This window comes from Rhipicephalus sanguineus, chromosome 8, assembly GCF_013339695.2.
Source record: "Rhipicephalus sanguineus isolate Rsan-2018 chromosome 8, BIME_Rsan_1.4, whole genome shotgun sequence".
In the NCBI taxonomy this organism is placed as follows: Eukaryota; Metazoa; Arthropoda; class Arachnida; order Ixodida; family Ixodidae; genus Rhipicephalus; species Rhipicephalus sanguineus.
In genome coordinates, this window is record NC_051183.1 from 100466398 (window position 1) to 100492357 (window position 25960).

Genomic DNA, 25960 nt, shown 5'->3' on the forward strand with positions numbered 1-25960 from the left:
ACGATACGATTGTGAGAGACGCCGTAGTGGAGGGCTCCGGAAATTTCGACCACCTGGGGTTCTTTAACGTGCACCTAAATCTAAGTACACGGGCCTCAAACGTTTTCGCCCCCATCGAAAATACAGCCGCCGCGGCCGGACTTCGATCCCAAGACCTTCGGGTCAGCAGTCGAGCGCCATAACCACTAGACCACCGTGGTGGGGCTTTTCAGTATAAAGTCCAAATTGATAACATCACCCTGCGCATCGTATTTTCTACACGTGAGTAAAAGCTGGCGACAAACGCGGCTGAAGCGGAGATGAAACGAGCCGGCCGTCTCCGTCGCACTTAGGGCGCATGCGATAACATCACCCTGCGTGTGAGGCCTGCAGTCGAATGCTCATCAAGTAGAGAGGAAACGCCCCGCCTGTCTTTCGTAAGGAGCATGAAGTGACGGGGGTGGAAGGGAGAGGGGTTGCGGTGTCGCTCGAAGGGCGCGATCGCTGGCGTGGGCGCTATCTCGACAGGCATCAGGAGACAGGTCGTATACTTGCTGTCCTCGCAACGCTTACTTCACGTATAAAGAACTGAAAGCACGACAACCATTTCGTTCTCTGAAGCGGCCGTATTCTCTTAAATCTGCGTTCTGTTGAGTTACGCGAGATAGGATCCAAAAGAGTTAGCTGCTAGCCTTACTATGTATAACAATACAATTTGTTGCTATTGCATTCACTGCTTTGCCTTCAAGGAAACTAATTTTTGTTACCAACAGCTACTGACCCTGGAAAGCGAGGGGCGGATGTGTAACATAGCGTAGCCGCTTCACAGTGGACCTTCCGACGCCAGGGCCGTCAGCGACAGGGCCCGCCACTGACAGCCTGCGCAAATTAAAACAGATTTGTGGCTGCTTCGACCAGGAGGCATTCTTTTATCAATGAAATGACATTTGGAAAGAATGAACAAACAAAATATTCGAACTAGGGTCCTAACATTCACGAGCTCAAAAGGGCAGGGCCTTTCAGGAGGTATACCGCAAGAGCAATTACCAACCAGGATGTGCTGCTGGAAGAAAATTACGAAAAAGCTCCTCTGAATGAAGATCCATGGATAAAGTATATTTGATGAAAAGTGACAACGCGTTCCCACTGTTCAGCGTGCCCTTCCATGGACGTGAAGCACGAAAAATTCTACACTGCTCTAGTTTTCCCCGATTTCATTCCACGATGGCCAGAAACAGAAGTGACAGACATTCTAGCAGCACGCATGTGGTTATTACTGAACATTGCTTCAATTACGTTCCATGCGACTCCAGAAACGAGCTATCAGCAGCGCTTCTGGAACATACGACGTCCGCCGATGAATGGCCGCCTCACTTTCATGCTACCGATTGGCCTAGGCGTCACGAGCTTCTGCGGAGGATGCATCTTGTCGTTGATCCCATTTGCACAACGGAAGCTATGCCGGCACCGATCATGGCGCCATGGATCGGGACGCACGAACGAGCACTGTTTATTCAGCGGATAATTGGCGGCCTCAAGATCAAGCTGCACGTTTTGACGCGCTGGTGGTGCGATTGCCGGTGATAGACACCCCCAAACCTGAGACTCTGGCACAGTTTGGCACATTTTACATTGATTTTATCAGGATGGCGCATTTGGCGCAGGAGTGGAATCACTGAGGTCTAGATGGGATTCATGCAGGCCAGTGTTGCATGGGCGCAGTGCATGACCGGGGTGCGGAGTGGGAGGAGGCGCTTTCGCAGAACGGGACGGAAATTTTAAATTAGCAGTGAAATTGGAGGGGGTGCTTGCACGGGTGGGGGCAATTGCTCGGAATTTTTCGATACCTTTAGTGCAGTCCGCAAGTCGTGTGCCAAAGTTCGATGTGTGAGTAGACGCCGCTGCTTCGCGAACCCTTACCCATGTGCTCGCTCAGCGTACAATGGAAGGCACTATGTTTGAAGCAGCTGGCAGAAATAATGCGGCCTCGCTTCATGTGCTGCTACGTGACGTTGTCTTGTGCACTTACAGTGGCACGGTTCCTTTCCTTCTTTTATGGGTGCGATTATGGCCCCTCCTCCTAAGCTCTATCACCGTTGCACACGTCAGCAATACAGCACAATCGGCCACGATCTCTACAACAGAGAGAACCGTGGAGGCGACAGTGGTGTCATCCATGGAAAAGTAATCTTTGTATCGATTCCATTGGCACCAAAATACCCGGGATGAAACAACTCGGCACAAGCAGAACGCTTGCATAACCACTGCGACGAACACAAGAAAGCAGTGCGAGAAGAACGCGGGAAGCATGAACAACGAGTGCAGTTAAACCAGCCTATAACGAACCTCCATACAACGAATTCTTCGATATTATGAAGTTTTTCTATTCCCCGCCATTACTCCATAGAAGCACATGCATTTGCGACCTCTATGTAACAAAGTGGCAACGGGAGGCACCCTTGATATAACGAATTTTCGCCGCCGACAACCTAGGGATCTTGCCCCGAATTTTGCAATTTTGGCACGAGCAGGAGTCGCATGCATCTTCTGCGGTTGCACCACCGACGAGAGTGCGAATCGGCGGCGTCGCGCATGGCGCACTTGAAGCCCCAGCAACTGCGAGGTGACAGCAAGCGCTCGTTTATGCATGCGGGTGTGCCCGAGGTCGGCAGGCGAGGCCTGCGCTCCTCGAGCCGGCTTTCTTGCCGCCGCATGTGCAGGCGTGCCCTACCCCCCTCCCCCCACCCTCCTTTTAAACCTCATGCAGCCGCTCGCGAATGCCACCATGCTAACCACGCCGGCTTTATTTTATAAAAAAGAAAATCGGCTTTTGCGTTGGCAGCACCAATCTTCGGTTGCAGTAGTCTCTGAACTGCACTTCGCTAACGTGACACCAGGTGATGCCACTGAATAAAAAATCCTTGCTCCGTGTCATTACGCTTCAAGTTCACGCTGCGTATGGAGTTCGCTCTTCATTTTCGACACTGTGCACGCGTGCATGGTTTCACTGCACGTGCATGGAGCAAACCCTGACGACGTGCAGCTTTTGTGATTTTTTAATGCCAACAACTGTGTCCTCACTACCAAGGAGATGTCAAATTAGGCACTGGTGGAAACTGTCCACGACCACGGTGACGACGGATCTTCGGAGGTCGACTCGTCACTGTCATCACGTGCTTTGCCTTCTTGCGCCACGCTGTGGGTTTGCGAGACCGTGGACTCTGAGATGGGCTCCGGCAACATGCCGTCGCGTTGCCGGAGCCAATATCGGAGGCCACGGCTAGACGATGACGGAGCAGCGTTGTACTCATGCTCTACGAATGTCCAGTATTGCCATCCTTCACAAACAAGCAATAGAGCAAAATAACGTAGTTTTTTGCCGCTAAATAAATGTTTTGGGTGAGCTCCGCCTTCAATTCCTCTTGTGTTTAATCTGTGCGTTTCTTTTCCGAATTTTCGTGCTGAAACTGGATATAGCGAAAAACCTGTTTCAAACGAATTTTTTCGGGAATTCGTCAATTTCGTTATATCCAGGTTTAATTGTACACACCAACGCAACGGCGGCGAACCGAGGTCGGTTTCGGGGGTCCTACTCTTGCTAACAGCATGCCATCATTGTTGCCAAGTTGAATACACCAAATACAGATTTCAGGGGCTATACCTTTTCTGGCAGGAATCGAAAACACATCATGGATGATATTATGCGGCTAATCCCATGGTCAAGACAGGCCAAGATGCGTGAAAAGTCAAAATGGCTGCTCTCCACGACTACTCCAGCCAGCTCAGGGTGCCGGATGCTATAACCATAAAGGCTGCAACTAACAACGCAGTTATCAGTGCATTTGATCCTACGGGAGCTATGCTGGGAGAAGCTGAAAACAAGTTAGGAACCAGGAAAACAAAGCACCTAGGAACGTAACGCGTGCTATATAGAGTTCCACTCTATTGTACACTGTACCGATAATCAAAGAGAGCCCCCGCTAGTTTCAACAGATTTTCTATTGCCTTGGGACTGGAATGAATGAGGTTCAACAGTATTTTAAGAGCTACATACTGGACCATTAAAGTAACTGCGTATTTGAAATGAGAACACAAATAGACATCACTCAGTAAGTTTCATCAACATTTACCACAAAGTAAAAAGAAGCCTTAAAACCATAGTGTCCCCCTCCTTAACCGCGTGTATGACGATGTGCGTAAACAACAAACACTCCTTAAATAGGCTACATCAACATTGCCAGATATGACTGCTGTCTTGTGTGATGAGCAAGATTAACAAAATGCAGATTTCATTGCTAAGCAATGACAGAGCAGATAAAGCAAACGGTACCAAGGACGAGTCATTGGTGACACGCCCACCTACCAAGCTGTCTGCAGCGCTGCGCCGTAGTCTGTTCCTTGTGCAGTTCCTGGCACTTTTCCTTGGACTTTCCTCGAGAGTTTCCTCACAGGCGTTGTCCTTGCTGCACACCTCTTGCTGAGGCTGCAACTGCTGAAGTGTTCTGGCCAGTTCAAGTGACGTGGAGAGTGTTTCTGAAATAAAAAAAAAACTGCTACTGCAACCGACCGAAACTTCAAGGTGATCGTCCAGAAGACGACATAAAAGACATTGCCGAGTCAGAAATATTTTCTGCCAGAGAACTGAGCTTGAAATTGCAGTAACATCAAAGGGACCAGCAACTGGGCAGAACGTGTGATTAGATCCTGGTAGAAATGAGAAGACCGTGAAATATAGCGACAGATTCTAGCATCCTTTGTGTGTTGTGAGTTGGATTTATATTTTTAAATCGTACGCAAAAGCAACAAAAACCAGTATGTCGCACAGCCTAGCGGAAGAGCCTTGAAGCAGGATTATGAAGATGGTCACTTTGCTGTACATAGTCTGATGCTGTCATGCGCGCCATAATTGGTCCTCAAAGTTAGAGTATGTATATTATTATCTATTACGACTCTGTTCTGTGTTGCCTACGAGTAAAAGGAGCTGCACGGAGAGAAAGCGGCGCTGCCTTCATGGCTGCCAGTGGCCCATGTAGAGCCGCGGCGCATGCACGCGGAGTGCCCACATGCGCAGTAAACCGCCGCGCTCGAACACGAACAGCTATCGCGCTCACTGTTTGCAGCATGTGTTGTCAAGTGTGTATAATACTTCATATTCGCCGCAGATGGAAAAATTCTGATTAAAAATGCTTCACGGCATTTTCCACGTTACCATTCCGTGGCTAGACGCTCTGACCAGTTAGCCTTTAATGCGCTAAAGAAAACAGGTGCCCTAAAAATTAGTTGTCAGTCCCTTTAAACTGCAAACTAATTCATGAGTTCCAATGTAAGATCGAGCACAAACAACTGGGACGAAAGTTGGACAGACAACGCAAGCGCTTACTTGTGACTGAGAGGCTTATTGAACGAAAATATAAAAGGAACACCAACTCAAACCAATTGCACAGTTGCGATAACATAACCTAGTGATGTTGCAGAAATGCAGAAAACGAGAAGAAATAACACTTAAAACACATCACAGGAAAAAACATACAAAGGCTGATTTTTTAGACACAGATTTTTATAAAAATGCTATGACAGTGAGACCCTGTCGTCTTCGCAAGTGAACTCTATGCTGAGGTGGAAAAACTTCATTGCACCTAAAGTTACATTCAAATGAGTAATTAACAAAAACTCGTTAATTAACTTTGTAATTATTACCCTGAGGGCCGTTTATATGGAAGAGTTGTAGGACGTGACGATTTATGGCATGAGCGTTTTTTTTTTTTAAATTCATGTAATTTGAGATAATAATCATCGAAATACAGGGCCCCAATCTTGGCGATTCCGAAACTGAGCGCACAGGAAACCAATGGCGTAAATCCAGTTAAATCACAAGGGGGGACACACGTCTTGCCATGGAAGCCATCTTGTTTTTATTTATACAAAAATTAAAATCATGCTTTCAAATAAAACTTAAAAAAAAAAACGAGCATGGGTTTCCAGCTCATGTAATTGCGTTGTTCTATTGAGTCTTCTCCGAAAGCGGTCAAGCGGCGGTTGCGATTTCAATAGTCTCACAAAAGTGACGGGTACTGAACACAGGCCTACGCACACTACAAAATAAACAGGCATTAGCAAAAAAAGTTGATTGCAGTATACTTAACTCTCATGTAATTCATATATATGGCGTTTGAAAGATAAATCTCAAGGGGGGTCAGTGCAAGGAGTGTCCCCCCCAGCCTGAACAAAAGGGGGGTCAACACACACCATCCCGTGATTTAAGCCAGTGCAGGAAACCGTCAGCTGTGTTAACGTCAGATCGGAAGGTCATGCGATGAACCTTGAAAATAGACATGTTACAGAAGAATATGGTAAAGAAAATCGGCAAGCCGTCTCAAATACCCAATATGACCGCTTATTCTTTGCGTTTGGTGTGTAGTGCTTATCCGCTTCTTTGTCAAACTCGAAAGCGCAAAAAACTCGTTCACTTGCCTGCGAGAACTAGCGCCGCAGTTACTGTTGCCTAGTTTGAAGCTGTATAGTGAATGAAAAAGTGGAAATTGCGGTTTTCTTCGGTACCCTGCTAAAGAAACAGATAAGCACTACACACCAAATGTAAAGAATAAGCGGTCCATTTGGGTGTTCGGGACAGCTTGCCGTTTTTCCTGACAATATTCTGCTGTGGCGCACCTTTTTTTGAAGTTCATCACGTGACCTTCCAGTCTGACATAACATAGCTGATGGAGTTCCTGTGTGCTCGGTGTACTCATGGTATTGCCTAGATAGAGGCCCTGAATTTCAATGATTATTATCTCAAATTATGTGCATTTTTACAAAAATGGTCATGCCATAAATTGTCACGTCCTACAACTTTTCCACATGAACAATGGCCCTAAAGTTAATACCGTATTTTCTGGTGTATAATACACACCTTTTCTCCAATATTTTCGCTGGTGCATCTTATATACGCAAAAAGTAATGTGATTGTGCGAGACTAATATGTCCATATTTAATTCATGAGTACGATAAACTGAGCGCGAGAGCATTCATAAAAATATATCTAATTTTGTTATAACAATGAAGCGGCTGTGGTCTTAGATTTAGATGTCAGCTACTTGCTGTTCAAGCAGTGCGGTGACCCCGGAGATTACGGCCGCAATAAAAGCCACGACTGTCACGCACCCCGTTCTACTGTTTGAATTGTTTGTTCATAAGCGAAGCATTAAACCCACAGAACTGAGGCAATAAATAAAAAAGGGCACCACAACAGTTCATTGTAATGTTGTAGCACCCACAATATCAGTTAAAAAAGCAGAAGTACCACTTGTTATCATAATCATGTTTCCGCGTGAGATGTAGCTGCAGTTCAGCAGTAGTCGCAGCTCCCGGTCGCTGTTTACTTTTTGTATACATGTTTGTAGGTAGTAACCGTGTGGCGCGTTTGTTGCTTATGTGTTCCTGCCAAAGTAGCCACCACAACAGACACAACGCTGAAGATGTGCTTCAAGGTGCTTACAACGCCGCGTAAAAGTTACTCAGAGGCCGACAACAGCAACCCAGCGATGCTGCCAACCGAGGTGGAAGAACTTTTGAGAGTGCGCAGAAGGATGTGGCTTCGAATCTAGTGGAATAAATAGTGGTTTTCTGCACCTTAAGACAGCGTTATATATACAAGTTTTATACTGTGGCTTACAGATATTCAGTGTCGTGTGTGACTACGCTTTTTGCAACGAATGTACTCTGGGTGCATCAATGTGTTTTATCATGTTGACAGAGTTAAAAATAGATGCATCTTATACAAAGGTGCATCTTATATATCATTTTTTCCCGCGAAAGTCGTGAAATGTACAAGGTGCGTCTTATGCACCGGAAAATACGGTAATTAAAAAGTTAACAAGTTTTTGCAATTTCTCATCTGAATGCAACTTTAAGTGCAGCAATGTTTTTCCAAGTTGGTATTGGCGGCGAGATCGAGCAGAGTCGGCACCTAGTGGCGAGCGGACGAAACCCCGCGGTGTGGATGACTCCTTGCATCGTCTGCTAGCCACACCGTGTTCGCATGGGTGCGTACGTCACGCGCGTCCTCAGATTACAGCTTATTCCGCTGTTCTAGCACAGCATCAAATCCTTGTACATATGCCTACACAATAAACATAAACATTTCGCCTTAAAAGACTTGTATGCACTCTAATAAGTGAGCACATGCCCGTGTCGGTATGGCGCTAGGTCTAACCATCGTACCGTCCATTCGACAAAATCATTTCAATGTGGGTATCGCTTTCTCATTCAAGCACGTCATGTAGTTCATTCGGCGTCGTCCTAAACGAAAAAAAAGTACTAAATGTCGAGGTGTGAATGCAGAATTTTAGCGACACCATCTCGTGATGTGTTGGCGATTTGGAAATCCTTGCGATACCGCAAAGCATGAACTAGCGTCTGCAGAGGATGGTTAGCGGTAAAAAAAGACCTGAAGCCACGCATTTCTACAGCAGTACGTGTATTCATGCAAACAGAAAAGCAGAGTGCACAAAGTGCTACTTCATCGCAGAAATACAGGCTCTCTTTCTTTGTAGCCTCTACAGCAAGAAGTAAGTACTTCCTTGGCTCAGTTGCACAACACAGTTTATATTGAAGGAAAGAAGTGAAAATTTCAAGGGCTTGTTTTTCTTTGTTATACACAATATTAATGAGAACAGACAATAATGCCAAGGAAATTATAGGGGACGTTATTAGTAATAAATGTAATATAAATGTGAAGAAAAAAAACTGTACAAAAAGATGGCCTGCCGCGGCCTGCCCGCGGCAAGCCATCTTTTCGTCCACTTTTCTTCTTTTCGTCCACTTTTCATCCACTTTTCAGGGCTGTCAAAGTGCTGCAAAGCCAAGGTTCGGCAAAGTAACCTTACTATCATTTGACAGTAAATTGTTTTAAAGCCATTTCCCCGTCTTTTTCTGTCTCATTCTCACGCCAATGAAATTCCCGCCAAAGCGATGTTTACTTTATCCCGGTGATTTTGTCATTGCAGCTTTCGAATGTACCGTGTCCCACCCCCAACATGGGAGTTTGATAAGAAGACCAGTGCTTCTATTCTATTACATGCGATACCCAATAGAATATTTGCACCGTTCGACATGAAGAGTGATCCGAAAAAACTTGGAGGCCACTTGAGCTTCGCCTTGAAGAGTAGAACACGATAGCGAAATCGGGGCCCGCTAACATAGCCTCTTCAATCGCTAGCTTGGCTTTGCTTTTCGATGGACACCTCAACCGTGCGGCAAGGAAAGGAACATCTGCGCACGTAACATTGGCCGTTTCAAAGTATCCTAGAATGCCTACTGCAAGTACAGTTGCAGAGCACCCGTTATGCATCCCTAAGGCAACACGCGCAGTTGCACACTTTGTTGGTGCTGCAGCTGATAGTGATGATTAGTCATGCCTGAGCACTTTGTATTTATGGGCCATTATAAACCAACCACTCGTCGTGCAATTGACAGTGTGACGCCTCGTGCAATTCTACAGTTCTGCCACGCAATATTACATGTGTTAAGGAGACTCCTTGCACTATGTGACATTCTTATACGTTTTTTTTTCCTACAGCGTTTCAAGCACGGGTATGCTGGTAGAACACCTACTCGCCATGCAGAAGTCCTGGGTTCGATTCCCACTCGAACCGAATATTTTTTAAATTATTTATTTATTTCCATCTACCTCGAATTTTTGCTCACATACAATGCTGATTTTTCGCTCACAGCCAAGGATGCCAACACCCCACACTGACGCAGGAATTCCTGTAAAACGAGCTCTTTAACGCTATCACGTTAATACTGAGTGCAATATAAACGGGTTAAACCGTAACAATTCAGAGCATGCTAACCTCGATCAAATGAGACTTGCTACTTTGTCACCGACTGTGGCATTGATGCGTTGCATTACACTTCCAGCAGGTTGCATACATGTAAATACTAATACTTTAACCCTTTGCGGCCCGTTGTCGGGCCCTGCCCAAATGCGCAACACGACCGCAGTGGTCTGTGGCCGGGCACTGCTGGTCAAGTTCTTTCGTCGTTGATTCCCACACGCGTTTTCTGACTGCACTAAGCGCCATCTGTAAAAGAGTAATTAAATTTCTTTTACTTGAGTTTTGAGTCTTTTCCGACCAGAACGGACGGAAGGTGGGAAAAGGTTTTGGACCGCAAAGGCTTAAAGCTGATCGTCTTGACGTAATTGCCTGTCTAGTTCGGCTATGGCACAAAAGCATAAACACCTTCCTACGTCCCCCTGAACCACGACCATGAAAGTTCCACCGACTTTTCTGTTGTCCCTTCCCACAGGGTTGGTTTTGAAATGCAGGTGAACAAAGCCATTTTTTGGGCATAGCCGTTTAAAGTCATAAATGGTAATACAGTAAAACCTCATTAATTCTGTCCGAAAAACTGTCCGACTTAACCGAATGCCGAATTACAAAAAGTATCGAGAAAACAATAAAGAAGTGTTTATTACGTCAATGCACTTTCACTTTCTTGAGGAATACGTAAATCGAGTAATTATTTTGCATAAGAGCAGTGTGAAAGCAGAAATTTTCGTCATTTCAGACTTCAGTCACAACGCGAACGTGGCTCAAGACAAAGTGGTCTCTTAATCCGAAACGTGCTCTAGACCCATACCTTATTACGTACCAACAACACGATTATGCATGGCGACTACGCCTTTCTGAAAGCCCGCAGCTACTTTGGCTGTCCACGAATTTTGTTTTTGTTCCTTTGCGTCGCACATTTGCAGCGCTTCGTGCTCAGCGCGCTCCGAGCATTGTCCGAATTACTAGAGTTGTGGCCAAATATTACCGAATTAATGAGTGTTTGATGTCATTAAACAATGCATATGCTGGCCGAGTCCAGAGAATGCATCCGAATTATTCGATTTTCTGAATTAATGAGCTTCTATTGTAATGCATTAGGAAGCAAATGCAGCGGTGACGTTCTATGTTGCAAAAGATAGCTGCAACATTTTACATTATACTGAAAGAAAAGTGGCAGATCTTCCAATTTGGTAACATTTGTTGAAGGAACACATGGCGGTAATTAGGAGTGCAGCACAACAGACAAGGACAAAGCGCCTCACACGTCTAGGATGAAAAGAGAAATGCTCAAAATTCCGAATTATGTCAACAGGGGCATGTAGGAATAGGAAAGTTGACCTGGTTGAAATGGGCATCGACGCGGGTGCTGGAAGAACGGTTTGAAGCGAAACTCGGTGTAGCGTTTACTCGAGTAAACGTTTGTTTGAAACGCAAAGACACGGGAGGCGGGTTGGGTTTCGTGTAAGTTTCATTAAAGCGTTTGTGTCACGAATTTCGGGTGGCCCGGTGCGATGGACTCAGTCAAGACTCGGGGTATAGCACTGCAAACTTTTATCAAACAAAAAGAAAGGAAACCATGAATTTCTGAACATTTTTTTAACAATGAAGGCTGTGTATTGTGTGTAGTTCTGCTTTTTGTGTGCGTAGCCATATAGTTTTTCGGACGATGAACTGCTGGACATTGTGATGTGTTCAGTGTAGTGTTTTGGGATGTGTTTCCGTAAGTGCGTGGTGATGACCAGTGAGTGAACACAAGTGTGAACACAAGGCAAGCAAAAGGAAGTGTGAAGTCACTGACCAAGGTTATGGCAAGCGATAGATGGTGGCAAGAAGCAGTTTTTTGAGAAAAAACTCTTGGAAAGGGGGGGCGTATGTCCTGAGTAAGAGCCCCTCGGAGGCAAAAAGATGACGACGAAGTCCTCAAGACATTCGAAGCGGCACGAGCGCGTGCATGGAATATTACACAGAGCTCGAGGCACGCGAACCGAGCCATGAAGGAGGACGAAGAGCAATGAGCTGGCATTGTCTTCGTGGGCTCGGCGAAGGAAGGTCGCATCGCCAGCAGACGCACTGGCGACGGCAGCGACGGGCGTTCGGGTCTGCGGCCGGTGACGCGGGAGTCCCGAGGTGAGGCCGGCAAGATCGACGACGTTCGAGCAAGGCACCTCGGCGATGCAGTGGCCGCGCCCCGCAAGTACGGATGTTCCCGGCGCAAGACCCCTTCCGAAGCAAGCCACCGAAGGCAGTCCCCGGAGGGCCACGTCAGCGGTGGAACGCCATGCCAGGCGAAGGACCCGACGACGACGTTCGGCCTAACGGGTCTAGCAGGCAAGCCTCGGTGAACGACGACTTCTGTTGACAGGCGACGGCCAACTCGTCACACAAGATAGTCGAAAGCGGATCGCGAAGGAGATCGACGCTGACTGGACTTATGCACAACGAGGTCGAAAGAATCAAGTAAGAGCGGCGCAACGAAGTAGCGATCGGGATGATAGACTTGTGAACCTATGTTAGCGGGAGAGGACCGTGAGAAAGATTTACTGCTTAGATTGAAGAGATTTTTCAAATTTGCTTATTGTTACTTGTCCTTTTTGTATACTTGTATATTTTTGGGGTGCCGTGGCTTTGTGTGATAAATGTGGTTTGTCTCTATGCGAGTCTTGACTGAGTCTATCGCACCGGGATACACGAAATTCGTGGCAGTTTGGCAAGACTTCGTAGTCGTTGTTTCTTCAGAGTCGAGACACGGGCGCTGGACCGGAGCAGGCGCACGCTTCGCCTTGACTACCACGGATGAAGCGAGAGAGAAGTGACACGTTCAGAGGTGTTGCGAGCGGGCGGAGCGGCCGACAGCTGCGGGCGCTACGGCAAGCAGGCTGCGGGTGAGGGAGAGAGTGACGTCAGCGCGCACCTGCGAGGGAAGCGTGCAAGGGGAGCGTGACGTCTACGCAAAGCTGTGGCGTGACCTACTTGGCAATGCTCCAACACCTACGGCGAGGGGAACGCATTGCGGCACATTCGTACGGACGCCCGTAACGTACGGCGTTACACACACGAGTCAAAGATCTGCTTCGCATATAAAACCTCTCGCCTCTTGCAAAGCATACCAATGTGTATTAATATTACTTTCTTAACCCCTCCTCACATACCCTTTCAAGTAACTGTACATCCTCTTCGAGGATGTGCAGTTACACGAAATTTGCAAGCATTACCATATGGTTAAACCATCTACTTTATTTACATGTAACTGCACATCCTCTTTTAGATTGTGCAGTTACATGAAATTTGGGAGCATTACCATATGGATAAACAATCTACTTTGTTTACACGCATAATGATCGCACCCCTGAATCCTGTCATCAAAATCGGATACTTTTTTTCTTCCCGGGTAAGGATAAGGATTGTGCCCTGTGCCGACCATTACGGTGATGGCGGTTAATGCTGCTATGAGATGGCATGTTCATCGTTATGCGAAACGGCCAGTGCACTAATCAGCACAGTGGCACCTTGTGTTGTACTGTCTTGCCATGAACGCGGTGTGCAAGTTACACATCTGCTGGTGAAGGCTACTGAGTACGCGCTCGTGCATGGCACAGTCCAGCGTCGTTTCTCTAACGGCAATGTTGGATACGTTGTACCTCAGAAAAAGTTGCCAAGAATTCACGGAGAAGCATGGAAACAGGTGCAGACATATCATCAATGCTCTTGCTTGTGCAACCTTTGCATTGTCGCACTAAAGTGCAATACTCAAAGACAAAGCGCTTTGCAGAAGAATTTACAGAAAAAGGTACCCCCATACCCAAAAGTTTTCGGAACGCGAAACTTTCGAGAAAGCAATATTCCCGCTTTGTGGGAGGACACAGCCTTCAAATAGATGTTCCAGCCTGTAGTATTTCTTGCGACCTACGCAGCTACCTGCTAATTTAGAAGCGCCGTGCACTAACAGAGCAGAAATTCGCACTTGCAGAGGAGCCCACGTTCTGTAAACTTTTGTGGGCGGGTGTAGACTCCTTGCTAATGAAAAACTCTGCATACTTATTGAAAACTCTTTTTTGGGGTTTGGAGGAGCTGTGGAGTGACATCTTTCGCGGGAGGTCCGCGGGGACGATACCGCAGCTCGTTCCCGTGGGCCCTCGTGGTGAGCCATACGTCAGTGACACCGCCTTCGCGGTGTATGTGCTACGTTGTTTTGTGTGTGTTATATCCTCTGTGTGTTGCATTGGCATTATATTGGATCATTTATGTTACTAGTTATTTATTAGATTCCGCTGGCGAGCTTGCCGTTTTGTAAAAGCTGTTTCATTCATATATGTCCACGTTTTTACGTCGCACGATGGCGCAGCTGTCCGTGTGATCCGAGAACAGCTCTTCAGATCCAACAAACTACAGCACAAGAGGCTTGGAACATTCGCTTCAGTAAAAACCACGTGTTACACTTTACAAGCAGATTACAAGAAGTGAAACACTTACTGGAAAGTGTTTGCTCCTCGAGCAGACGCTTCTTCAGCTCCTTAGTTTCTTTCTCCAGGTACTCAACCTTCTGCAAGAGATCCCCGATTTCTGAAGAGGAAGCATCCTGCACAAAGCAAACAAACATTCGGATCTGGGATGTAGCTTCGTCAAATGCTATATATGTACTGTAGACTGGATAATTCAAACTCGAGGGGCCTTCAGGATTTTGTCTGAATGATCAGAAGACATACGAACTAGTCTTGTGATGTTTATTGTTTCTCAGTGCCGCAGCAACATCATGGGCAGCTCTGCATGATTTCCAGCAAAGTTTTTAGACTTCAGCGATCATACCGGTACTCATTATTACACAATGCAGGCACATGTGTGTAATGAAGAGAGGAAATGTTGTGTCCCGTGAGAGTTGGTAGACCCTTCCCATTCTCAGGACGCTTTTCTGCATGACATGAGGGTACGGCGGCAAAAGTGACTTTAAGAAGCGTTCAGCATGCGATAGACTATTTCATTTTTTAGCGTTAGCTACACTTGCCTAGCCGCAGCCGATTTCGCGTGGAGCATCATGAGCCGTGCTGTGCATGCGCGAGGATCAGTGATGTCACACAGCTGGGTCACGGAGCTGGCATCTCACGTGCTATCCGATACCGCCGCGCGCGGCTCGCCGCTGCTGGTCTGTGCGTTCGGGCGGAGTGGCATCGTAAGCGCGGAAGACATGCTGGCGCCGGTGTGGGCGCAGACTCCACCACCGCCGCTGGTCTGCGCCGAATTCGAGAGGAGTGACGTCATAGACAAAGTGGCCCCGGCGTGCACGCAGCTATTCGCCTTCGCTGTGCAGTCGCCGTCTGACATTGCGCTGGGGCCGCTTGATAGTGCCTCTGACTGGCGTTTGCAGGCGGGTAACGCTATGGAGAAGGACAGTGCAAATGCTGCTCGACAGCTGTGATAGGAATTTAGAATATTTGAAGTACGCGGCCGATAGCGCGTATGTGCCGTCTGATCGCGAGAAGAAGAGGACGATGAGCATCGCTCGCGCGGGAGCGGTCGGCGGAAGGCTAGCCTGAGCTGCATGGGCGGGACCCGCGTTCCCGACCAAGTGTACGGCCACTGACTGAAGACTTGTGCCTGGATCTTGTGTACCACGGGCGTCAACGGGTTCCGGTGCGGTCAAGCCGTATCCTGGGCCACTACCGTGCTGGGCGACGTTCCAGACCAACCGGCGCTGGGCCTTCGTTCCGACGCACGCCTGGATCGTCGGTGACAGCATCGCTGCGCGGTCGACGTGCCGTGAGTGTGTGAGTGTGCCGTCGCCGCGCCGATAGACGCTACTCACTAAGCGTATAGACCGGAGTGTACGTGTGTTATGTGTATGTGCTTGTTCAACGTGCTCGTCAGTCCCGTCCCGCGTCCACATTAAAGCCTCGACGTTTCTGTGAGACCTTCTTTGTGTGCAAGAGGCCTGAGCCCACTAACAACATCACAATTTTGGCGAGCCTGCCAGGATACTCAAGCACACAAGAGGGAATGATGGAGTTTGAGAGGCTATACGCCATAGGCAAGGACCTCGGAATGACGGGAGCGGAGCTCAAGCGCTGGGTCGACGCGGAAATCGCGAGGGAACGGGACCAGCGTGCCCAAAATCGCGAGGACGCGAAAGCGCAGGCCGAGCAAGACCGCCTGAGGTTGGAGGCCGAAGAACGCGTGCTCAAGCTCAAGATTGAGCTCCAGGAAAAGACTGGCAGTACGCAAGGCGCGGCGACGGATGCCAGTGCGGGACAGGCGCTTGCTAGGGCAGCACCCGACATCTTCAGCCCCCACAAATTGATTCCGCCGTTCAACGAGGAATGGGATGACCTAGACGCCTACTTGAAGCGTTTCGAGCGAGTTGCGACAAGCCAAGACTAGCCCCGCACGAAATGGGCACTCTCCCTCAGCCTGTGTCTGACCGGAGAGGCCTTGACGGTCATAGGGCGACTCTACTCTAACGCAGCCACAGATTACGACCAGCTGAAGGCTACCTTGCTCCAGCGTTTTCGGTACACCGCTGAAGACCCTCAAAGAGGCCACGGTGGAGCATTCCGGCAAGGCGGAAATACCGAAGACGTCTAGGTCAACCGACCGGTGCTTCCTCTACGACAAGGCGGGTCATCGAGCTTCGGAGTGCTGGTCCCGGAGTAAAGGAACACCTGCGGACCGCGGATGGTCTCGTAGAAGCGGTCCAGCAGGAGGACCCTCAAGACAAGAGACAGGACAAGCTTCGTGTATGATGGCACCATCGCCGCCCGAAAATCCGACAGACGAAGGGGATGGGTACGTCGTACTGCAAAGCGGCGAAACGATTCCCATAGTCAATACGACATTAATGCCACCAGCCCCCGGATGCGACGTCGCAAAGCTGCCAGTGCGTAGGGGCTTCCTTGAATCGCAACCGGTATCGGTCCTACGAGACACTGGTTGCAACACGGTAGTTGTGCGGCATTCGTTGATACCTCGGGAGAAAATGACAGGCACAACAAGCCCGGTGTTCCTGTTGAATCGCACGATCCATTATCTACCGGAAGCCATGGTATTTCTCGACACGCCATTCTTTACAGGCCTTGCGCGGGTTAAATGCATGCGGGACCCCTTGTATGACGTGGTGCTGGGGAACATTGAAGGAGCCCGGCCACCTAATGACCCGGTCAGTTTGTGGTCGCCAGACAGAACTCGGAGCGATACGAGTCCCCCTTCCATGCGGGGGCCACCTACTTCGCAATTAGGGCGGCCAGACATAAGGGACAAAGGGACGAACGAGGTTGGAAACGTAGCCTCAAGCCAGACACAGAAGCTGGCCGTGTGCGGGGCCGGGTTCATCGCTGCTGCAAAGGGTACGGAGACACTGTCACTGCCATCGTTGCCAGGGCTGCAACCCACAATCACAGGGGTATACCAATGCAAATTAAAGGACTTGCAGAAGAACGACGGATCTCTCAGGCGCTGCTTCGAAAAGGTCGGCAAGATGCGGATATCGGGTGGCAGCGAAAATGAATATTACTTGCAAGATGGCATTACAAGACGACACGAGGGGAAATATTCGACCAGTTGGTGGTGCCCAAGGACCTTAGAAAGAACGTAATGAGGATAGCTCATGAAAGGAGCCACGCTTGTCATCAGGGAGTGAAGCAAACGCTAAGTCGAGTCGTCACTGAGTTTTACTGGCCCGGAATGCAGTCGGAGACCAGACGATTTGCCAGGTTGTGTTGCACGTGCCTAGGAGCAAAGAGTCCCACGCCACCTAGTCGGACGTGCTCCATCAGACCAAGACCTCAGACTTGCGCGAACTGTTTGTATCATCAATTATGCCTCGCCGAGAAGTCTCGGAGAAGTGCTTCTGCAAGGACACGAAGAACTTGGAGTCATGGCGTGATCCTCGACGAATAACGTGCAGGGACTTTGTGCTACGTGGATCTACGTCGCTTACGTCGTGTGGTGCTACGTCGCCTTTGTGCTCCTCCTCGACTTCTTGAAATTGGGGGGAAATGTGATAGGAATTTAGAATATTTGAAGTACGCGGCCGATTGCGCGTATGTGCCGTCTGATCGCGAGAAGAAGAGGACGATGAGCATCGCTCGCGCGGGAGCGGTCGGCGGAAGGCTAGCCTGAGCTGCATGGGCGGGACCCGCATTCCCGACCAAGTGTACGGCCACTGACTGAAGACTTGTGCCTGGGTCTTGTGTACCACGCGCGTCAACGGGTTCCGGTGCGGTCAAGCCGTATCCTGGGCCACTACCGTGCTGGGCGACGTTCCAGACCAACCGGCGCCGGGCCTTCGTTCCGACGCACGCCTGGATCGTCGGTGACAGTATCGCCGCGCGGTCGACGTGCCGTGAGTGTGTGTGTGTGCCGTCGCCGCGCCGATAGACGCTACTCACTAAGCGTATAGACCGGAGTGTGTGTTATGTGTATGTGCTTGTTCAACGTGCTCGTCAGTCCCGTCCCGCGTCCACATTAAAGCCTCGACGTTTCTGTGAGACCTTCTTTGTGTGCAAGAGGCCTGAGCCCACTAACAACATCACAACAGCGCAGAACAGCCGAAAAGCTTATCTCATCGGATCCCAAAGTAGTTGCCTGGTAATTAGCTGTTCAGTGTACGAAGAATGAACAGAAGAAGGCTAATAATCCTAGAGAATCTGGAAAGCTAAGAATAATCAGCTGAACCTTTGCTAACGCTACGTATATCCTGGCATAGCCGAGCTAAGCCACTGCAATTTTTTTAACAGCGGAGCTGTTTAAGCTAGGAGAAGCCCCATTAGTCGCAAACAGAAATTATTACAGTGAACAAACACATGCTCTCCTCTTCCTCCTCTTCATCTTCTGCTGCGCCCCCAGAACACGTGCGCCAATTTGTCTGGCATGGAATGACTGAGAGAACAAGTACAGAGGAAGAGAGAGAAAAAAAGGGATAGAAAGGAAAAGAGAAATTGCAGGACTTGGAAAAAAAATCCGGCAGATCCCACATACTGTGGGAATCGATGCAATGTGAAGCAGCCAGCAAAGAGCCGCATACATCACCTTGTTTGTCTTTGAGGCGAATGAAGTCATTCATGTCATAACATCTAGTTCACTGTATATTGCATGTTTGTCATGCATTCATGCATGCATAATCTTCAACATAATGAAACGTATATTCTGGTATATGCAATGCATGACCTGTCGTTTATGTTTGCCACGGACTCATGTCATTCCATACCAATTTTGGTGTATATCCAGTTAACAAAATGGTCGGAAGCACACCAAGACAGTGTCATGTAAATCATGCTATACATGACATGCATGTTATGATTTTCATGTTAGGACCTGCCATTTGTGTTCATCATAGTATCATCGCGCAATACCAATGTTGGTATATGTCAAGCTAGCGAAACGGCCGCGAGCAGCCCATGAGCGTGGCATGTAAATCACGCCCTACACGACATGCATGTCATGATTGTCATGTTACCACTTGTCATTTATGCTTGTCACACAGTCACGTCACGCAATACCAATTTTGGTGTATATCAAGCTAGTGAAACAGCCGCAAGCGCACATGAGCATGGCATGTAAATCATGTCCTACATGACATGCATGTCATTATTTTCATGTTACCACCTGTGATTTATGTTCTTCATACAGTCACGTCACACAATACCAAATCTGATAAATGTCAAGATAGCAAAATGGCCACAAGCCCATCACGAGAGGGGCATGTATATCATAGCGTACATGAGATGCATATCATGATTTTCATGTTACCACCTGTCATTTATGTTCACCATACAAAAATGCTTCATCGTACCAATTTTGGTTCTATCCATATAATTAAACGGCTGCGAGCACCCCAAGACCATGTCATGTAAATCATGCTGTACATGACATGATTGTTATGATTTGCATGATAGGACCCGTCACATGGTTTGTCATACAATCTTGTCACGCCATACCAATTTTGGTATATATATATATATATATTTTGGTATAATAACGAAGCAGCTGCAAGAGCACCAAGACCATGGCTAAACTCATGCTGTTCATACATGCATGTCATGATTTTCATGTTACGACCTATCATTTATGTTCATCATACAGTCACGTTGGACCATACCAATTTTGGTACACGTCCCATTAAGGAAACGGCCAGGAGAGCACAAAGTCACAGAAGTTCGCTAAGAAATGCTTCGCATCTAAAAGTCTTTGCCGAGGCGGGATTTCAACCTACTTACCCACGACCTGAAGGTGAACATCTTAGCCACTCGGCCATTCAGGCACGCTAGTATAACCTAGTGATGCTACCGAAGACTTCTGATTTGGAGCAATTTTTGGAGCGGCGATATTTTCATTTTGGAGCACTTTGGAGCAGCAAAACTTTCCATTATGGAGCACTTTGGAGCAGGTAATTTTGCATCTGGCAGCACCCTGGAGCAGGTAATTTCACATTCTGGAGTACACTGGAGAAACAAGATGCATTTACATTCAGACATCCAAATAATTATTGTAGGGCTGTTATGAAGGGCTAGATATATGTCGCGATTCGTTGCAAATCTCACGGAGAAAAAAAATTAGGACAGCTACGCACTAGTGGTACGAAGACTGAGGAAACGGCGGAGCTGGTGGTGTTCCCCTCCTCCTCACCCACACTTCCCACTCTTCCCTCCTCCTCACCCTCGCATCGCTCCTCACCCTCACTTTCCTTTCCAACTTCCTTGCCATACTGTACTATACAAGGCTGTTTCACCCTTTCCCCTCCTCCACACCCTATGCTTCACCCTTTCCCCTCCTCCACACCCTCACACGTTTATCTCTCTGTTTGTTTCTATCTTTCTCTCTCTCTATTTCTCTTTCTGTGTTTCCTTCTCTGTTTTTCTTTTTCTCGTTCTTTTGCATATAGCAACGTAATCATATGGTTCCCATGAATGCTTGTTCTGTTAGTGTGCCTGGATAGCCGAGTGGTTACGACGCTAGTCTTCAGACATTGGGACCCGCATTCGAGTCCCCCCTCGCCAACAAATCTTACTTTGTTTTATTTATCAAGATGTACTTTTGGGCTAGTTGGTTCATATTCGCAGCATGTTTTATTCACTTATTCTCCTCCTCCTCTCCACTTTTCATCTTTTCCTTCCTCCAACGCGTTGCTAGGCAACACATGGTGACGTCAACGGTCTGCAATGAAAGACGCAGTTTCTGCGGATGCCGCCGGACCTAGCTCACGCTGAGCCTTGCAACAGTGGGCCTTCTGATGCCAGGGCCGTCAGCAACAAGGCCGCTACTGACAGCTTCGCGCAATAAAGGAGTACTGACACAATTTTGAGACATCGCAAAAGGGGCATTTTTTGTTTCCTTGGTATGCAGTGTTAACGCTCTCCACATGCCGGTGTCAGACAACGCATATAAAACATTTTACTTTGATTTTAATGTTTTGGTCGCTAAGCACCCACAAGCCAACCCCATCACAACGGACATTATCTCAACGAGCCAATGCAGTTTTAGTGAGTTTGCGACCTCTGCGTCCTGCACGCATTCTAAATCGTAGAAATCACTGTTGGCCTGCTGGACGACAAATCACTTGTTGCTTACGTGCACCACGAGCAGAGGACAGACCTGCCGCTAGAATGTCATGAGTTGCTGTTTCCCTGTGGCGTCACGCTGTGAGACACGTCACTGAGAAGCCGCCCCATCGATATCGAAACAGGAAGTGTTTTTTAATGATAGTGGTATTAAAAGTATATGTGATGCATTCCCAAGCTCCACAAGGCTCCTTTTAGGGTTCCCGACACCAGTGTTATTATTTAGAGCAACAATCCGAAAATATTTAAAATTCGTGTCAGTACTCCTTTAAGACGAAATAGCGGCTGCCCCGATAGAAGACAAGCCTTTATTATTGAGATCACATTGTTAAAAAAAAGCAAGCAAAATATTCATATATGGACCCTCCCGCTCAAGGTGTTGAAAGGCACGGTATTTTTTTTTAACAGCAAGCACGATAGATACATACTTGGACATGCTGGTGGAAGTAACTATGAAAAATATCTTCTCGATGGAGATTCACGGAGAAAGTATTTGCGAAGTGTTGGCGAGTTCCCACAGTTCGCGTTAATTAAATTAATATCTGGGGTTTAACGTCCCAAAACCACGGTATGATTATGAGAGACGCCGTAGTGGAGGGCTCCGGAAATTTCGACCACCTGGGGTTCTTTAACGTGCACCTAAATCTAAGTACACGGGCCTCAAACATTTTCGCCTCCATCGAAAATGCAGCCGCCGCGGCCGGGATTCGATCCCGCGACCTTCGGGTCAGCAGTCGAGCGCCATAACCACTAGACCACCGTGGCGGGGAGCAGTTCGCGTTGCTCTTCTATGGACGCAAAATTCCGTTTTGTTCTATATATGCAATGCTAGGTTTCCCCGATTTTGTTCCAAAATGTCCAGACAAGAAGTCCAATAAACGGCAGGAAGGGGAAAATGGAAGCTTGCAATGAAAAAATTCGTAAACAGGGGGTGGATGCTTGAGCTGACGTTTCGACAAGTGGACTGGTCTTCTTCGAGGCTGGAACCGATTTTGTTCCAGCCTTGAACAAGACAAGTCCACTTGTCGAAACATCGGCTTGAGCACCCACCTCCTGTTTACGGTTTTTCATCAGACAAGAAGTGACAGACATCTTAGCAGCACACGTGTATATAGTTATTACTAAACACTGCCTTAGTTAGATGCCGTGCGCCACTGTTTGTCGCATACAAAAATGGTCAAAGGCACACACAGCACCCCGCACACGCGATAAAACAACGCAAACAAAGCGAACACAGCACGCCGTCGCCATGCTGGCCACGACGAGCGCCTTACTCGCCGGAGCGACCGTGCAGCACGCAGGACGTCTTCTGCATCGTTCGTCACACTGCCGCTAACTATTCATCACGTTTGAATACAATAAGACGCACAGAAAGCACCGCACACACGCGATACAGCACGTTATATAACGGCTGTGGCATGACGCACAAAAACAAACACACCACGCCGTCGCCTCACTGACTGCTTTGACGAGTGCCGCGGGTGCCCCCCTAACACTGGTGGCGCCGCCCCGCGGTCAAAGTTGGCGACACACAAAGCTCTCCCATATAGTGAGGGGGAAGTTTCGTGACCAGTAAAAAGTATTAAGGGACTCTGCTATGACTAAGCGACAACGTCATGTGATGTCATCATGTGACATCACATTATGAGACATAACGACAACTCTTAGCAACCGTGACATCATGATGACATCATCACATGACGTTTTTTGCATCACTCCTGTTGACGCCAATGCTGACGACGCTGACAGTCACTTATCGCGTTTAAGGTTTAAGGCTGTTGCCTTAAGGGGGGAAGCGGGTCTTTGAGACCGAAAATCAGAAAAAAAATCGAATTTTTGAAAATGTTTTATTTGGATTCTGCCGCTACTGATGCATAACCTCGCCAATTTTCATTCGTCTTAGATCAGTATTTTAGCCGTGACAGCATTTTATGTGCCATCAGCGAGCTAAATTTTTAGCGATGAACGCGTAAAAAACGGGCTTATTCAGCGCTGCGCTGTTGCCGTTCTACGTTCCCTACGGCAGCCATCTTGGTCGCATTCGAAAGAGCCGCGCTTTTTCTTGAATACCCCGCCGCCCTTGTTTCCGTCCACTCAGAATTCATGTAGAAAATCCGCGCCAAAAAAAGGTCCCTCCGCGTGAGCCTATTGGCACAGTGAGCCCACGTGACTAAATAACGCCTTCCGATTCGTCGGGCCTCTCGCGCTGTCTGCTACAGTGCACGCAAAGCGGCAAGTGATGTCGCCGTAGTATAACTGTGTTGTTCTCGTCGATTTTCGTCCGTAAAGTTCCAACCCGCGCAAGCTGGCAAGAAACTGGAGCAGGCGTTTTTATCATCCTCAACAAAGACTGCACATTGCGGCGGCTTACTGGCACGGCGCCAAGCGAGCTAGACGAAGTGTGCCGCAGCCGCCGGGAGTGAATTAGGCCTACGCTCTCGGCCGCGTTTTGGAACTTTGATCGTGGCGAAGCCACATCGAAAGTTGCGCAGCGCTCATAAATTCGAAAAAAAAAAAAAAAGCGAGATCACGGCTCGGGTGCATCAGAAGCGCATCCAGCGGAGGACGGCGTGGCGGGGGAACGCGATTCATCGGTCGAAATGCCGACTTCACCTGTGTCGGCGGCCGCCTCGACGACGTCGGTGATAGGCAGCGTGGTAGAAGGATCGACACGACGTTCTTGACTATAGCGCCGATCGTGCGCAACAGCAGAAAAAGACTGAAGATAAGATCTCCGGCTTATCGGCAACTTCCGCTAGCGAGCGCAAGCTGCGGACGCTCGCAACAGCGTGCGAGGGCTCTGACCCGTCGGCGGCTAACTACGGCATCGTCGACTTCTCCGCAATCAACATACTGCTTGAAAGGACATGCACTGGGGCCGTTTCGATTGGAAAATGTGATAAACTACTCTCCTGGTGTCTTCTAAGGCATTTATTTGCAAAGTAAAGCATTTTTACTTGTGTAGCGCTCCTTGAAGATACAGAGCTTTGTTTTTTGCTTTTTTCTCAGTTTCAATTTTTTGGCCCCCTTTCATTTTTTAGCGAGCGTTTCTCAGCTTTGGTGCACTTGATTTTGATCATTTTTGTATTACTGAAAAGCTGGATGTTTAGTGAGTGCAACAAAGTGTCATATGTTACTATAGAAAAGCGTAAGTTTTTACAAGAGAGAAAATAACAAAATATATTTTCTCGGTAATCGAATGGCGAACTTTGAAGCTTCATAACTTTTGTTGTAGGAAAGCTAGAACCATAAAATTTGCTTTTTGAACTCTGATAACTGTAGAATGCAATGACATTTAATTCAGCAGGATCCGAGTAGCCAATATATCAAAAAGGTGATTAAACGAAATTTTAATGAATGATTAATTTAAAAAATTGTCATAAGGGCTACATAAAAACTGAGTTCATATTTGATATTTACACATGTAAATACAAGATCACCTAAGTTTTCATCATCCTAACTTAAATAAAAAGATGCTTCATGTCAAAATGCCTCTTCCCCCCTTAAAAACAATGCTTTGAGTCTTTTCTGATTTTCTCAGTTTCATTTTTTCAGCCAGTGTGCAATCTTCTGATCACGTTTTCTCAGCTTCCACAAGTCCAATTTTAATCATTCTTCTTTTGTTTAGAACCTAAGTGTTTGGTAAGTGCCGTACTACTACCAAGTAATGCAAGATAATGTTATTTATTAAAACAAATGTCACTTTTGATCAAAGTAATCGAGCTGGTACTGCAAACATGAACTTCAAATGCCTACAACTTTTGTTCTAGACAAGCTAGAATGACGAAACTTGTTGTTTGGCACTCCTTGGTTACAGTAGGTTATAATGACATGGAGTTTAGCAAAAACTATGCAGTACATTTTTTTGGAAAGATGACAAAAGATTTTTACCAAAATGTCTCTGTTAAGGAAGAATGGTATAACATACATTAAAACAAGCTGTGTATTTAAGATCAGCATACAAAACTACATAAACCTTGAAATTTTCATCATTCTAACTCAAATTTTGAAAAATATTTTTCAAAGGCCCACATATCCCCTTAATACAGTAATGTGATTGGCTGAAAACGTTATGGAGCAGGCTTTTGGACCAACCAAAAGCCTGTTCTGGAGCAGGGAAAAAGGCTTTTGGAGCAGTTAAGGCTCATTGCCGAGTGAAAAAATTGAATTTGTGAGAACTAAAATGGCTAAATAAGGCGTAACTAAGCAGCGTTCCATAACATTCTATGCATGTACAGCTGAGACCACTTAGAATGTAACAGCTTACAGCACAGGACTGGCTATGATGTGGCCTCTTCTTACTCACGTTTATCCTCCCATAGAACTTCATCGATACGCATAATGCTTTTTGATGCGATAGCGTTAAAGAGCTCATGTCGCAGACATTCCGATGGCGGTGTCGTTGGTTGTGAGCGAAAAATCAGTGCTGTCCATGAACGAAAATTTGAGATAGATGGAAATGAAGAAATAATAAAAGAAAAATGTTTTATTCAAGCGGGAATCGAACCCAGTACTCTCGCATAACAAGCAGGTGTTCTACCTCAGAGCCACACCCGTGGTCAAAATTGCTTCGAAAGAAAAACACTATATGCATGTTATGTA

General features: G+C 47.3%; 1 protein-coding gene across 1 annotated transcript in view; it reads right to left on the reverse strand.

The window, feature by feature from the left end:
- Positions 1 to 25960, reverse strand: part of LOC119402268 (uncharacterized) — a 66854-nt gene that overhangs the window by 15681 nt on the left and 25213 nt on the right. Inside the window, exons 4-5 of the mRNA XM_049418563.1 lie at positions 14286 to 14391; positions 4343 to 4512 (exon numbers count right to left, since the gene is read on the reverse strand). Of these exons, the coding sequence (XP_049274520.1) occupies positions 4343 to 4512; positions 14286 to 14391 (276 nt within the window). The remainder of the gene's footprint in view (positions 1 to 4342; positions 4513 to 14285; positions 14392 to 25960) is intronic.